This window comes from Neophocaena asiaeorientalis, unplaced genomic scaffold, assembly GCF_003031525.2.
Source record: "Neophocaena asiaeorientalis asiaeorientalis breed wild unplaced genomic scaffold, Neophocaena_asiaeorientalis_V1.1 scaffold50, whole genome shotgun sequence".
Classification (NCBI taxonomy): Eukaryota; Metazoa; Chordata; class Mammalia; order Artiodactyla; family Phocoenidae; genus Neophocaena; species Neophocaena asiaeorientalis.
The window spans coordinates 396,317-412,367 of NW_020172717.1; the positions used below are offsets into that span (position 1 = coordinate 396,317).

Below are 16,051 nucleotides of genomic sequence, written 5' to 3' on the forward strand. Positions count from 1 at the left end.
TGAGGGTTTTTTTTTTTTTTTTTTTGGTGGGTTGATTTAAAAATACTGACAGAATTGTCTTATTAGATATAGGGACATTCAGGTTCTCTATCTCCTTAGCGTTCAAGTATTAATACAAATCAAGACAACATTCTGCTCGTGCCTTTAATCCTTTCTCCAAAAAGAAGGACTTTCAGAATTTCCTTCTCACTGGGAGAATTCAAAGAACACAAAACAGACAAATGGAGTCTAAGCAATTTGAATAAATGAATTCATATTTACATTTAATGTAAAAGTAAATAGTATTACTCATATACAATCATTAATAATGGGAAGTAGTAAAACACTGGCTTGGAACTAGCCTTCAGGGATAAATATTTAAAACCCCATTTGACATTCTCTCATGATTGATTTAAGCTTAAAGGACGCATTTGGTTTGGAATTAGGGATAGACATGTATACAACACAACTGAAAAAATATGATCAATGGAATAACACCAACCAAGGGTAAGGGGTTAGTTGCCAGTGGTACACCACAAGGCTTGCCTGGCCCCATTGGGTCTACCTTTTCATTACCGTTTTAAAATGAAGATAGAGTGATTCTGTTCATAAAATTTACAGATGACAAGAACCTTGGAAGAATTGGAGATATATTGAAATGGAGGATCATTATCAGTGAGATCTTGGCATGCCAAAGAAGTGAACTGAATCTCTTAAGAAGTATGAAGGGATAAAAGTAAATATTTACATAAGGCTACTTTTTGGTACCCAGTATTAATTTACAACACTGTTGGCTACAGTCCTGGATTTTCAGGTTATCTACTCCTCATCCATATGGTTCTGCTGAGCTTACTATCAGCTCCTGCTCTGAGGGTGGCTCATGACCCTAGTCCGGCCAGTTGAAGTACTGTATCTCCCGGCAGCAATGATGGATTGGTTCAGAAATGGGCATGTGGTCAAACGGACAATAAGATTGGATATGGAGTTTCTTTTTCTTAACTGGTATTCATGATGATGTGAGCTCATGTGAGCTCTCATGATGAGAGAGGCCCATTACATGAAACATGAAAGTGAAACCAATCCACAGGAAGCAGAACCGAGTAATGACTTTTTGGGACCACATTTGAGTCCTGAATCAATCCATATGGGAAATCTGATACATTCATGCATTTTTCAGTCATGTGTGCCAGTAAGGAGTTCCTCCTCCTTCTTCTCCTTCTCTTCCTCTTCTTCATCATCATCATCAAGCTACTTATACCTGGGTTTCTGTTACTTAAGCTATAACTAATTGGTAAAATGGGATAATAATAGGACTTCTGTTATGGAATTCTTGTGGGGATTAAATGATTTAACCAGTATAAAATGCTTAGTACAGCATTTGGCATAAAGAGAGCATGAAATAAATTCTAGCCATTGTAGTTATTACTGTTATTATAATTATTATTGTTATCACTGAATGGATGACAATTTTGTGGGGATTCAAGCACTGCCTGGGTAACTGAGCTGAATCAACCTAAGATTCTACAATTTTACAATTCTAGTCTAATAAAAAAACAGATCAAATCAAATAACTCTAACACTTTAGCATTTTCTGCAGAAGTAGAAAAATGGGAGAATAAGGATTAGGATAATATAAATCAAAGAGGAAAATCGAAAGGGGAGAAAACTACATGTAAAGAAAAAAGAAATCCCAATGATGCCTCCTAAGGCTGTTTTGCAGGGGATATATGACAAAGATTTGCAGAGCAGGAAACTTACTACTCAGAGACACAAAGATCCCTTCCGTTTTGCAACTCAGAGTTTGATAGGCTTATGTGAGTGATTGCAGACTTTTACAGACACATCAGTCCTAAAAATCTGACCCTGAAATATTTAGTCCCAACCTTTTATAGGTTAAATTTTCATTTATTTTATGATGATTTTCATAGTGCCAGATCAAATAAACGAAATCATTTATTTTAAATACTAGCAGTTAATTCAGAAAGCGTATTTTGCGTTTCAAAAGATTTCTTTGTCATTGAAAGTGCATTTCAAAAAAACAAAACAAAACAAATACATGAGTTAAGTTCTTGGCAGGTGCAAAGAGACAATTCCATTTTTTCCCCTCATAAATCAGTTACTTGCAAGTCTAACTATCATGGATTTAAAATGTGTGGCGTGTGTGTTTGTAATTTCTATAAAATCTGTACCAAATATGTAGTCAAGGTGGTGAAAAAAGCATAATTGCTTTCCTGGACTTCTAGCAAATTTAGATCATGCATAAAGAGAAATTAGCAGTTCAGTCCTGTAGCCAAACCCCACTGTCATGGCTGGGGTTCAGACAAACTGGGCATCTGGCAGACCACTGGGGTGGCTGGTCAGATGTCCAGGGTTGGGGGCGGGTACTAAGAGCTCTTCTTGGGAATGTCTGGTATTGTGAACAAAATCTTGGTCCTTGGTGGGCTGTAGGAATTTTGAGAACTGGTGGACTAATTTGTTACTAGCCTGACTCTTGGGTGGATAGTTGAGCCCAGGGAAGAAAGAGAGAGTTTCAGATAAAATGGAACAACATATTCTACTGTGAACTCAGTACCATACTTTGACACTGGGAGCCAAGCAACCTTGCTCTGGCTGTCTACCAAAGTCTAACACGAAGGGGAAAGACAGGTTCTCTTCCCCATCCTACCACAGTGGACTGAGGACTGGTGGCTTCTGAAACTTCAGGGGTAACAGCACAAAGGGACAGAGGCTGCCATCCCGGGCAGGACAGTGTGGGGCAAGTCCATTCCTGGGGCCTCCATGGTAGCAGTCCACAGAGTTTGCTGGGCTCAGGGTGGTAGAGATGGGCATCACCACACTATGCTGTGGCAAGAAGAGAATACTGGGGCCTTTCAGAAATACGTGGTCTGGGAGCACTTTCCAGAGGGCTGATGCTCCATTTGAGTATGTGGGCCTGTGGCAGTCAAATGTGGGCCAAGATACTCATGGACCTCAGACATTTATATTAATGAGGGCTGGGGATATTTGGGTACCTATCAAATAATACCATATATTGCTCTTTGATCCCAAACCAAAAACAAACAAACAAAAAAAAGGTTTCTGATAGATCTAAAACCAAAGGAAAACAATACAAGAAAAGAGAATATTCTGACTGCACTAACTTGATCTCTTTCATACAAATATGAAAACATTAACAGAGATGTCCTCATTTGATACTTTATGGTAGTATTTAACACAATTATAAATCAGTCCCAAATCGTGTTCACATTTAAGAGGTCTTTACACATTCTCTGGTGTATTTTATCTAGCATTTTGTGCTTTTGGAAAACAAAGGATGAAGAGCTTTTCCATCTGCCACCGACAGCAGTGGGACACATTCCACTTAGTACAGACAGGTTCTGCACAGTTGGTAGTTGGACAAGATTACCAGAAGCACGGAAAACACAGTTCTCCAAATGAGACATGAAGAGTTGAAAGGAAGCGTGCGACTCATCTAATGAGTCCAAAGAATTCATCTGCCTGGTGAAGAGACCCTGACTCAGCCAGCTCAAGTAACCTTATCCATGTTCCCCAGCCACCTAGTGGCAAAGCAGAGAATCTAACGTACCTCTCAATACTCAAAGTCTTACTTTCCACAAACCATAACTGCTTCATGAAAATACTTTAAAATGATTGTTAAAACACGTCCCCAAGCTCAGCCGTTGCACCATACCTTGAAGTATGCTCTTTACTATAACCTCTGTGTGATCGGCCAGGAGGTCTGCCTTGGTAATTGCAGCCAGGGACAGGTAGTTGGACATATTCCTGCACAGTTCCTTGTTGCCTCTGTGGAGGAATTTCACTGCAATGGGGATGGCTAATGCCATCACAGGGGGCCGGTTGTAATTCTGAGGAAATATAAGAAATCAACAAATAATAAGTGGTTCATTCTTTATTCATTTATTCATTCATCTGAAAAATATTTATTGAGCTAAGCTCTCAGAGTGCAGCTGTGAAAACACAGGGCCCACCTTATTTTCCTTGTATTTGGGAACTCTGGGAACTCTTGTTCTTGTTAGGGAGAATTCGAGGCAAACTGGCGTTTAATAGCATAGGCTAATGAGGGCCATGATAAGGAATGTGCAGGGGGATAAGGGAGCAAAAAAGGAGCGCTTAATCCAGTCTGAAGGGGGTGTCAAGGAAGACTTCCTGGAGGAGGTGATGTCTCCCCTGAGACCTGGTGGATGAAGAGGAAATGGCTGGGAGATAGCTAGGAAAGGAGTGGACAAAAGGAAAAGCGTGTGTGAAAGCAGAAAGGTGAGAGAACTTGTGCATCTGAGGAACTGTAAATAGTTCAGTATGGATGATGTGGGGTACACATGGGAAAACTGGGGTAGGAGATGAGAGAGGGGACTGGAGAGGTAAACAGGCTTAATTATGAAAGGTCTGGCACCATGCTAAGGAGTTTGGAATTGATCTTTAGGGTGATCAGGAGTCACTGATGAGAGGAATAACTTAGATTTATACTTGAGAAAAAAAACCCTACGGAATGTTGAATCAGTTGCTTCCTGACTGTATGTTAAAAACTAAAGTTTCGACTGAGATTCGGAAGGAAAAAGATGAATGAACGTAAGGCTAAAAAACTAAAGGAATTCTGGATCCTGAAATAATTCTCTTTTTGATGTACTTTGTGACTGAACATCAATATCCTTACATACACAATAGTACCATCAGCATTCACTTACTTAATTAGGAGATACTATTTGGAAAATACAAATTGTTTTCTTACAAATGAATGATATGTCTTCCCTACCATTAACCATTCTAACCATCAACCCCACCCCTTAGGCTAACTATAAAGCAAAAGTTGCACAGTGCACAATTTGTTCAACTTTACATTACTACCTTAGAAATAAAAAGTGGTTGTTTTTCTCTGACTGTTCATGTGAAAAATGCTTCTATCTTTCTACCCATAGATTATCCCCTCTAATACCTCCCACAATTCTAGGTTTACAGCAGGTCTTCAATAAACATTTGTCAAGTTGAATAACTAATGAAGAAAATACAAATCTATAGTGATAGTTATGATTGGGAACCCAATGTGGTGGGAAGAAGGAAGGGCAGGTGATGGGGTTGGGAAAGGGCCTGCTCGCTCCCACCTTCTTGCTTGGGTCACCAACTGCCAGCAATGGCTTCCAGTGCCATCCATTTTCAGGGCTAGCTGATTGGGCAGGTGAGTTGTTACACACTCCTTAGCAAATAGGACTTCCACGGCCACCTCCCAGGTACTTCTAATGAAGGCACTTACACCCTTAGCTTCATGGGCCATCAAATGACTCAGACGTTGACCAACCAGAGAATCACATTTCCAAATGATAAGTTCAGGGATGGGCAAGTTACCCAATTATAATGGAGGAGCCATTCAAGGGCTCTGTGAAAGAGACTCTCTCTCTCTTCTGTCGTATTCAAAATGCTGAGAATGGAAGATCAAGAGCAGCTGTCATTTTGTGACCTCAGTAGGAGAGAATATGTATGAGATTCAAGGCAACATGGATCTATCTGAGACAAGTTAAGAGAAACCTGGTGGCATCATTTGAGCCCCATGTATTAGGCTGTGCCTGAGGCCAGTTCTATCCCTAAAATTTTCTAAGTGAGCCAATTAAGTCTCTTATGCTTAAACTTTTTTTCTTCCCAGTCCCTAGAAACAAAAATAGACCTGATAAATCCATAATCCATTCCTGTAGTTCCACCCATTTTTCAGATTCAAGGATCAGTCTGACTCCTGAGCAGAGAAAATAGGTATTCAACAACCTAAGGTGATGTCTCACCATGAAGTCAGCCATGATGAAAGCTCTGACCCTAAGTTGATGTCTCACCATGAAGTCAGCCATGATGAAAGCTCTGACCCTAAGTTGATGTCTCACCATGAAGTCAGCCATGATGAAAGCTCTGACCCTAAGTTGATGTCTCACCATGAAGTCAGCCATGATGAAAGCTCTGACCCTATTCCTTGGTGACAAATCATGTGTTTATGTATCAGTTCCACTCAGTAAGTCTCTGTCTTATCCTTCTTAGAGTTCCTAACACCATCTAACTATCAGAACCAGGGCCTGCAGCCAGACTTCTCTCAGATCGGGCTTTATCTAGAGTGTCTCCCCTCCTGGTAATTTAACTGTGCCTGATTAGACTGGGCCATTATTGGAGTGATGAGCTGTCAGGCATCCCTGGGAGGCTGGCTGCTCCCCACCCTTCAGCATTAGAAGTCTGCCTGTGTACTTGGCCAGGCCTTACAGAACTGTTTGCATCCACTGAGGGAAACTCACACCAAGGGATTTCCAAAAGGCTGGTGCATGATCAGGTATGCCAATTTACTCTCTCACAGAGACAGTCTTTTCAGGTCAGACCCTTTCACACCATTAGGAAATCAGGAGCCAGATTACTAACCAGAATGTTCACTCATGGGCACAAGAGCAGATCAGAGCAAAGGAATATCTTGAGGGCTATTTCATCTAGGCCATGGTGAAACCTAACGGTCCTGCCCTACAGCCAATCCCCATGTCTGGTGATTGGAACTTTCCTCTCCATCAGATTAAGTCTCTACCCACCCTTCACCCCCCCCAGACAGTGCTGAGGAAATGTGTCAAAATAATGATCCCATACTGAGCATCCTCTTTTTGTTGACATGCACTTCAGACATGTGGTGTTTAGGAAGCCCGAATGATTTGTCGATTTTCTCTGTTATAATCTTATTCTATGCCCGCTCCCTTAAGGTTACATTTAAGTTATACCCCAATTTGAACAGAGTATTTCCCAAACGCTTCCGTCTCATCTATCAATTTTCTTGGGTTGCCCCAATCTCTCCATAGTGTGTAGATTTTTGCTAGTTTATCTTTTACATGACATATCTTTGTCCCTGTCATGGCTGCCAAAGCTGTAGTTTTGAGAGTGGAACACAATCACACAATTCTTCTTAGAGCTTTCCAACAAAGAATATCATGCCCCAGTTACTTTATCTTTTCTGTCTTCAGCCAAAACAACTTGCAGCTAGAGAAGTATACGCCTTCCATTGGAGGAAAATGTCTCTAAGCATATTTACCTGTAACGTTTTGAGAAACCACGATGGTGGCACTGGAAGTACAACTCAAGTGTTTCCTACTAATTGTGAACACTGACAGGCATAGTAAGAGATCAGTGAAAATCATATTAACAGCAACTAATGTTTTTAAACCTTGGGAATGAGCTAACGTTTGCCAGCAACAATGAAAGAACAGGCTGTCTTAACCAATTTGGTCATATTTTTTTTACAACAATTCTAGATGTCTTAGGGAAAAATAGTGGGCAGCTATTGAAGTCTCTGAAGTGTGGTTCCAAGTGAAAATTATTAAAAAAAATTTTAATGTATAATATCATTATTAAAAAACAAAACAAAACAAAACTTTAACACACTCAATTTTTCTGTTTTCCTCCCACATATGTCATCTGGAAATCTCTCAAATGAGAAGAGAAGTGAAACATTAAGCAAAGAGCAAATAGTTCATATAAACACCAAGGAATTGCCACCAAAGGCTCTCAATCTCTAAACAGCATCTAGACAGTTCCTAGTGTTTCACGAGACCATGGGCACTAGTGACAGCAACAGGATATGAGTGAGGGGTTGGTAGGCCAAGGTGAGGCTGGGCAAACATGGGTCCTATGGACCTCCTTCCAATGGCTGAGCTTTGCTCTCAGGTGAAGCAAAAGGATTTGCTAATGCAGTAGATCTCAGGCCCCTGAAATTATTTTATCCCTATGATTATTTGGATCCCAGGAATGCTAATGGTATACATGCAGACAAAGCCCCTGTGATTGCTCGTACAAATAAACCACTTTAACAGCAACTGTTAATGCCAGAGCTTACGCTACATCTTGCCCCTCCATGCAGATGTGAGCATGATGGCATGTGTATCTTCTTACGCACAATTCAATACTCAGCACTCAGGGAACAATTCAGTGAAGTACAAGGTAGCAATAAAGACTTGCTCATGGGGACGGTTATATCCAGCAGTAGACACAAAACAAGAGGGCTTTGTTCTACAGATGCCAAGAATTCTATTTCTTGACTAGATTAGCACCAATTTGAGCTGCTGGTGGAGATTTTCCTTTGGAAAATGCACTTTGGGAAGGTTTCCCAGTGTTTTATAATTGAAAAGAATAAAGCTAAGTAAAAGAGATAGATATCTGAGGTGATAGCAACTAAAAAGCTCTTTGGTCTCAGGCCTTGAATTCAACTAAGAGCCGTAAAAGAGTAATCTCAAGAAATATTAAATGCCATATATTAAAATGGTTATTTTATTGTTTTTCATCCCCATCGTGGATCAGATAATCAAATTTTGGATTTATATATAAAATGTTTGGTTCTTAGCAGCATGGCTATATATAAAATCTAAATGGCATCCACTTAAGTTTTCCCAGTGTATTTTCTGACAGGCAATAAGGGAGTGGGTCTCAGGAACCTGGGGAGTAGGGGGGTGTCCCCATCTCCTCCCATTTCATGCCCCTGTCTTATGCAGCATTAAGTGAGGAAATGGTACTGGGGCCCACTCTGGGGTGAAGCACGGCTAGTACAAAAGCCAGAGGGCAGTCAGGTCTCCTGAGCTACTCATGTGTTCATTTGTCCATTGATTAATTCATTCGGTAAATATTATCTTGAGCACCTACTATGTGCCATTCACTGTTCTAGGTGATGGGACCATATCAGTGAATAAAACTAAGCTTCTATTTTGGCTAGGGGGAGACAGGCAATGAACGATGGCTAAAGTAAATAATTAAATGACAAAGTGTTGATGCTATTTTCGAGTTTCCTGCAGATGATGATAATGATGACAATACCAACCAGAGCTAATCCTCATAGAGCACTTCCTGTGTCTTAAATATTTTATGTCTATTTTTTAATGTCTATCCATCTAATCCTCACAACAAACTCATGAGGCAGCTACTCTTACCTTCATTTTATAGATGAGGAAATTAGGGCACAGAAAGATGAAATGCCCAAGATCACCCTGCCAGTAAATGGTAGAGCTGGGATAACTTCTAGATGAACATGACCAGTCCTGCCTCTGAGAGCTGAAAAGGAAATGCTCTCAACATTGCCTAAGGCATTTTGCATGCCAGCCAGGGACAGATTTTGAATCTTCATGCAGCATTAACTGGGGAAGAGGAAGTAAGAAAACTGAAGCGTGGAATCAAGGTGAATGGATAGTGGGGGGTCCTTCTATAAAGAAGGAAAAACAGATACTTTTGGATTTTCCCACAGTGAATTTGGTGGCTATTTCATTCTTCCCTCCTCCCTGCTTTGGCTATCTCCCTCTTCAAATGGTCATCAACAGTGCAAGAAGATGTGGAGGAAGAGATAAAAGCCAGAGCTTACTTGGCATTAGCTCTGCTAAGCGATTTGGTTGGTTGGGGAAGAGGCTGAAACCACTGTAACTTGTACTGAGGAGAAAACCAAGCATTGGCTCTCAACATCATGATGGTTGGTCTGTCGGTTCTCTAGAATTTCCTTCTAGCCCATCAGTTATGTCAGTAATTACAACCCCCTTGAGGTGCATGTGTATTTTCTTCAACCCTCTTCAGGTTTGGATTTATCCTAGAATGTAATGTGCTTTGTGGAGGGGGAGAGGGGTATCTACTCTTTCAGGATTTTTCTACAGGCAAACAAACAAGCATTGGCCAACTCCATATAGAACCCTGGTCAGAGGAAGCTGTGGTTTGAAATAGGTACTTCCAGATAGTGGCTGGATCACAAATGGAGATTGCTTTTACAATAAAATTGTTCTTCGTGAGCAGCAAGTATTGTTATGCCCATTTTACAGATGGCAGAACAGAGGCTTGGAGAGACGAAATAATTTACCAATCTCTCACTGATACGAGACCAAGAGTATCTGATTCTAAGGCCCTCAAGCTCTAAAGCCTTTTGTTCTTCTACCTCTCAGCATCTCCTGAGGGAGTCAGAATTTCAGACTAGGAGGTGATCTGAGAGCTCACCTGATTCATCCTTCATTTTACAGATGTCTAAGGACACAGGGTGGGATGGCAGGATAGTATCACCCACCACAAAAGAAACCAGAACTCACAAGTGCATGCCTCATCCATGTACAGATTCTGCACTGAGGAAGGTATAGAAGGTGAATTCTGAAAATTTTACAACTATTTTGAGGTAAATGTTGCAAGTTCATACAGTTAGGACCAAGAAAAGAAAGCAGTATAACCACTAATTATTAAAAGCAGAATAGGGGGCTTCCCTGGTGGTGCAGTGGTTGGGGGTCCGCCTGCTGATGCGGGGGATGTGGGTTCGTGCCCCGGTCCGGGAGGATCCCGCGTGCCGCGGAGCGGCTGGGCCCATGGGCCGTGGCCGCTGGGCCTGCACGTCCGGAGCCTGTGCTCCATGGCAGGAGAGGCCGCGGCAGTGAGAAGCCCACGTACCACAAAAAAAAAAAGATATAAAAGTAGAATAGGAATGGTCATCTGAAGTAGGTTTGAGTGTAGGTTGAAAAAGGAAATTTAGGGAAAAAAAAAGGTTTTTTCTTGTGTGTGTGTGAACATATTTAGCTTCAAATGACAGCAAAGTGGCCAGAAAAAAAAAAATGTTTAAGAATACGGGCAGAAGAACTGGTGGGCCCTTGCTTGATCAGGTTGTGTGAGGCTGGGATTGCTTATCTTGGGAGGTAAGGTGGGCGGAGAGGGAATCTTTGTGTGTGTGTAGCTAAAAATGTTAAGTGGTTGACTTTAAAGTTGACCTATTGTTTTATTTTACTGAAAAAACAAAACAGAATATGAGTCATCTGGATTTCTACGTGTTTCCCACAAGAACCTATTTTACAAGTAGGACAAAATCTTCTTTTCAATATTTACCGCAGGCCAAAATGTTCCCCTTAAAATCTGATTGAAAGCTAAATGCCAAAGCTGCAACCACAGGCTTGCCTTTGGTTCGTGGGAAATGACTTTCTGGGACCACACTCCTAGGGGTAGCCTGGACAAATTGCTGCACTTTGCTCTGAAAAAGGCAAGTTTACATTTAGGGCTTTCCATCTTCCATTATTACACCTTCTGCCTGCTCAGAGGGCACACGATGGACGCCCTGTGACCACACTGGCCCTACAGGCTAGAATCTCCCACTCCTGTGACTCACTTGTCCCTCTCAATCAAGACGCCTAACCCTTAGCCCTTTTCTCTGTCCTTTCCCAAAATGTCAGTGCTTGTCCTCAGGGCCCTGCTCTCAACAATCTTACAAACTCATTCTCCTTGATCAGCAGTGAGTTTCACGTTTTTATTTGCTCCCCACCATCCCCTTTTTAAAGTAGGAGACATAATGCCTTACCCAGAATGAAACACCCCTTTATGTTAGACTCTGGGGCATTTTGGAAGGTCAGCCTGCTTAGTTCTCTGATCTGGGTCTCATTTCACAAATGTGGACTTTTGTACAATCTGTTTTGTCTACTTGGAATGTTCTCTCACTCCACTTTTCCTGCCTGGTAAAATTCCCGATAATTGCTCATAACCCTTTCAAATTCGATCTCCATCCAGACTCTCTAGAACTGTACCAACACAGGAGCCGAGTGAACCTACTGAGCCCCTGAATTGTGACCAGTGCAAAGTAAGATATGCTAACACACACAATGGATTTATGAGACTTAGTATACAAAACAAGTAAAACATCTCATTAATTTTTATACTTTTTACATGTTGAAATAATAACGTTTTGGATATATTGGGTTAAGGAAAATATAATATCAAATCAATTTCATCTGTTTTCACCTCTTTTTAATATGGCTATTAGAAAATTTTAAATTCCATGTGTGGCTGATGTTTGTAGCTTGCATTGTATTTCTGTGGGACAGTGCTGCTGGAATCTAGACCAGTGGTTTTGAAATCACAGGGGGAGCTGGAGAATCGGGCTGACTTATGAGTTTCTGTCTGAATGTCTGTGGAGTGGCACTTTGGAGTGAAATAATCTATGTTTCGGATGTATTTCAATAACATAGTCAAGAATAATCAACAAACTAGTGGTTGCCAGTGGAGGGGAGGAGGGGCGACATAGGGGTAGGGGAGTGGAATGTATAAACTATTGAGTGAAAGATAGGCTCAAGGATGTATTGTACAACACCAGGAATATAGCCAATATTTTGTAATAACTATAAATGGAGTGTAACCTTTAAAAATTGTATAAAAAATAAATAAAATTTAAAAATTAATAAATACTCAAGATAAAAATAGAAGAATAATCAATGAAGAAAAGGTGTGTTAGGTCTTTGTTGTTATATCCAAAAGCATTAATCTTCCATTAATTTCGCTGAAATTCCCATTTCCTCCCCTCCCATCTCTAACCCTGGGGACAAAGGAAAAACAGTATGATAGTGTGTGGAGACTCTTTTGTTCAGTTGACCAGTCCCGGAACTGAGCAGACAAAATGCAATATGCTTCAGTTAAACACAGACAACTGTGAGAAAAAACAGAAGAAAGGAAGCTAATATTAGCTGCTACACACAGTGCTAAACACTTTAACATATCTGGAATTTCCTGACCTATGCTCAATAGAACACTAGTTCTGAGGGATGCTCATAAACATTGTGTTGGGGTGAGATGGGGAAGGAAGTTACATGGTCAAATCAGACTGCAAAATGCTGTTCTAAACAATTAACCAGCTTTCTTTATTGCAGGACTTTTCAGAGCTTTTAATGTGCTATGAAACATTCTGACAGCTCAAAAGGGAAAAACTGAATTCAGTGTTTCCCAACTTATTTGACCACAGAATTCTTTTTAAAGAAACAAGTATCAACATTACTGGTTGGTAAAATTTGTCACAATGTCACTTCATCTGCATTTTGTAGGGAGGAAACCGTGGCTCAGAAGTTATGTGACTTGTCCAACATTTTAATTTTACATAATTAGTTCATGGCTAAGCCAAAATTCTAAATTCATGTTTATGCCAAAGGAAAGAACTTAAACATGGTCAGAACAGGCAAATATTATTATAATGGAAAATTCACAGTACATACAGAAATGCACTTAAAAATGACTTAGCCACTTCTCTCCACATATTCCAAGTTCACTGCCCCTCAACTCAGACTCCAACCCCTCTTTGGTCTCCTTTTCTGAATTTTCCCATGTTCCTCATTTGGATCTGGACACACAGTGCTTTACTGTTAGCTTTTTTTATATACACGTCTTATCTCTCCAAATAGATCAGAGCTTGTTGTGGTGTTACTCTGAATTCCCCTCAGTGTGTCTTGCATACAGTAGGGGCTCAGTACAACCTTCTCGGTTTATTAATTACCAGCCTGCTCAGCTTAGCTACTGATGGTTGGTGGTATCTTTTTACAGTATCTGAATGCTACAGAAACATTGGCTCTCGGTTCAGAGACACCACGTGTTCACCTAAGGGGCCAAGCCGGTCTCAAATAGCATGATGCTGAACACTGACGTACCTGTAAAATGCAACTCATGATATCAGATGCGATTTTTGCGTGGGGAGTGTCTTCATCTTTCCCGGACGGTCTCAGGTTGTGTTCCAGGCAGGAGTCCCAGAGCCCCACAAGGGCCTTTGCGTGCTTTTCAATCGACTCTGTTTCTCTGATGGCTGTTGTGATTCGTGTGATACAGATTTCAACCACTGCTTGGTCATTGTTATTGGTTTGGTAATCCTGTTTGAAAGAAAACCTTCATGTTAAATAATACTCGGGAAAGTTATCCTTTGAAGGACCTTCAAAATATGAACTCAGTCACTTAACAAATGGGTGTGCCACACTGCGGCTAAAGGATGAGGTTGTAAAGCCCAATGCAATACCTTCTTCTTTGGAGATGGGTACTTTGTGGACTAGGCAGATTTGCAAACGTGCTAAAATGGAGCAGGTTTGTACTATCACAGATACACAGACAGGGAGCAGAGAGAGTCCAAAGGAGCTTAATTATTCACTTGCACGTGGGTTCAAATTTCAGGCTATTTCAGTTTCTAAGTTCATTAGAGGTCAGGGTTTATTCTTTGCTCTGACATTTCAGCAACTTTTGTGAAATGTTTCAAATTACTCTCCAATTTCCCCTCAGGAGTGTTCTCTCTCTTTCTGCACGTAACAGAACTTATCATTTCATCTCTTCCTTTTCAATTCAAATAACTACCAAGTCCATTGTAGCTCTCCCCAACCAAATTTCCCTCCATTCCTCTATTTTAATTCTTCCTCAAATACCTAATGATCTTTATGGAGAGGTAATATGACCCTTCAAAAAATCTAAATGTGAAAAATAGGTCCATCACTTTAACTTGGAAAATTGGCCTGTGAACTCTGTGTGGTGGATTGGCAAAACTGAACACAAAACAGAGCAGGGAAGAGCTTAGATTCTTGCACCATCATGTGCCATAAGAGCCAGGAAGTGGTGGGGCTTTCCTGTCCAACTGCAGGCTCTAGCTTGATCTTTTTTCTACTCTTACAACTAATGTTGCAGTAAATACCTTATGCGTGAAGCCCTCTCCATGCTGTAGATTATGTATAGTCCAGATTCACCAGAAGTGGAAATTTCTGAGACAAAACTCAGGAACATTTTAAGGCTCACGATACATACTGCCAAACTATTTTCCAGAAAGGTCTTACTGATTTATACTCCCATCAGTTGGGTTAAAGCGAGCTCTGCCCATTGTACCTTTGCAAGAACAGAGTATTTTTAATTTTTGCTAATTTGATCGGTGAAAAACAGTATCTCATTGCTGTTTTCCTTGGAATTTCTTGATCAGAAGTAAGGTTGAATATTTTCACACGTTTTATTTGTCATTTGTATTTCCTCCTTTGGGAATTGCCCACTGTATCTTATGTCTATTTTTCCTTAAATGACTTCATTTTTTTTTTTTTGGTCCTTTGGTGAAATAATATCTTTTTCTATTAAGGATATTATGTCAACCTTTGGCATATTGGTTGTGAGTATGTCCCCATGTTACATTATTTTTAGTTGTTTTGCTGCTCTTATTGACATGCTAAGGTTTTAGATAGCCAAATCTATCAGTCTTTGGGGACTTTATTGTTTCTCCTTTTTTTAATTGAAAATTAAAGTTAGTTAAATTATTTAGTTTTTTGAAAAGATAATACATGGACATGGTACAAAAATACAAAAGACACAAAGAAAAGATTTACACTGAAAAGTTAGTCTCCCTTTCACCTCAGTTCCCTTCCCTGGGGAAACCATGCTCACCAATTTCTCACGTATTTGACAGATGTACTCTATGCTCATACAAATCTCCATCTACATGCACTCCTTCCTTCCTTCCTTCCTTCCTTCCTTCCTTCCTTCCTTCCTCCCTCCCTCCCTCCCTCCCTTTCTTTGTGATTCCTTTAATAGCTTTTTATTAACTTCATGTTTTCTTTATTCAAAGGTTTAATAAAAATTTACCTGGAGACTTCCCTGGTGGTCCAGTGGCCAGGACTCCACACTCCCAATGCAGGGAGCCCAGGTTTGATCCCTGGTCAGGGAACTAGATCTCACATGCCACAACTAAGAGTTCACATGCTGCAACTAAAAGATCCTGCACATAGTAGCGAAAATCCTGCATGCCACAACTAAGATCTGGCACAAATAAAAAAATAAATATTTTTTAAAATTTTACCTGTATTTTTTCTACATTAAAAAAAACAACTCAACAACATTTAATGTTTAGTATTTTAGAAATTAATCTTTTAACCATTCACTTAGCTCTTGAGTCTATCTGGCATTTATGGAAGTAAGTAAAGATGTTCATTTTCTACGAATTAGCTCATCTAATTTTCCCATCATTATTCACTGAATAATGCATTTCCTAGTTATTGTTTTATGTGTATATCCGGTTCTAATTCAGGGCTGTCTCTTCTGTTTACTTGTTCAATTTTTTTTTTTTTTTGTCTCTCGTAAGTATTTGTCATAGGCTTGCTCCATTAAAGCCACAGCAGTGCTACCTACACACAAACCTTGCCACACAGTCCCCACTGGTGGGTTCCAGTCCGTGGTCTCCTGGAGCTGAGGCCTGGCCGTGCCACCAGAAGCCTCAGGATCAGCCAGTCTTGCCTGGTTCTCTGTTCATGCCAGCAGCTCCCCACCCCTACCGGGGGTGCCCCCGCCA

At 40.6% G+C, this 16,051-nt stretch overlaps 1 protein-coding gene across 4 annotated transcripts in view; it reads right to left on the minus strand.

The window, feature by feature from the left end:
• Positions 1-16,051, minus strand: part of VEPH1 (ventricular zone expressed PH domain containing 1) — a 215,166-nt gene that overhangs the window by 167,672 nt on the left and 31,443 nt on the right. For all 4 annotated transcript variants that reach the window (XM_024740169.1, XM_024740167.1, XM_024740168.1 and 1 more), the window contains exons 3-4: positions 13,401-13,616; positions 3,671-3,845 (exon numbers count right to left, since the gene is read on the minus strand). In XM_024740169.1, coding sequence (XP_024595937.1) covers positions 3,671-3,845; positions 13,401-13,616 — 391 coding nt within the window. The remainder of the gene's footprint in view (positions 1-3,670; positions 3,846-13,400; positions 13,617-16,051) is intronic.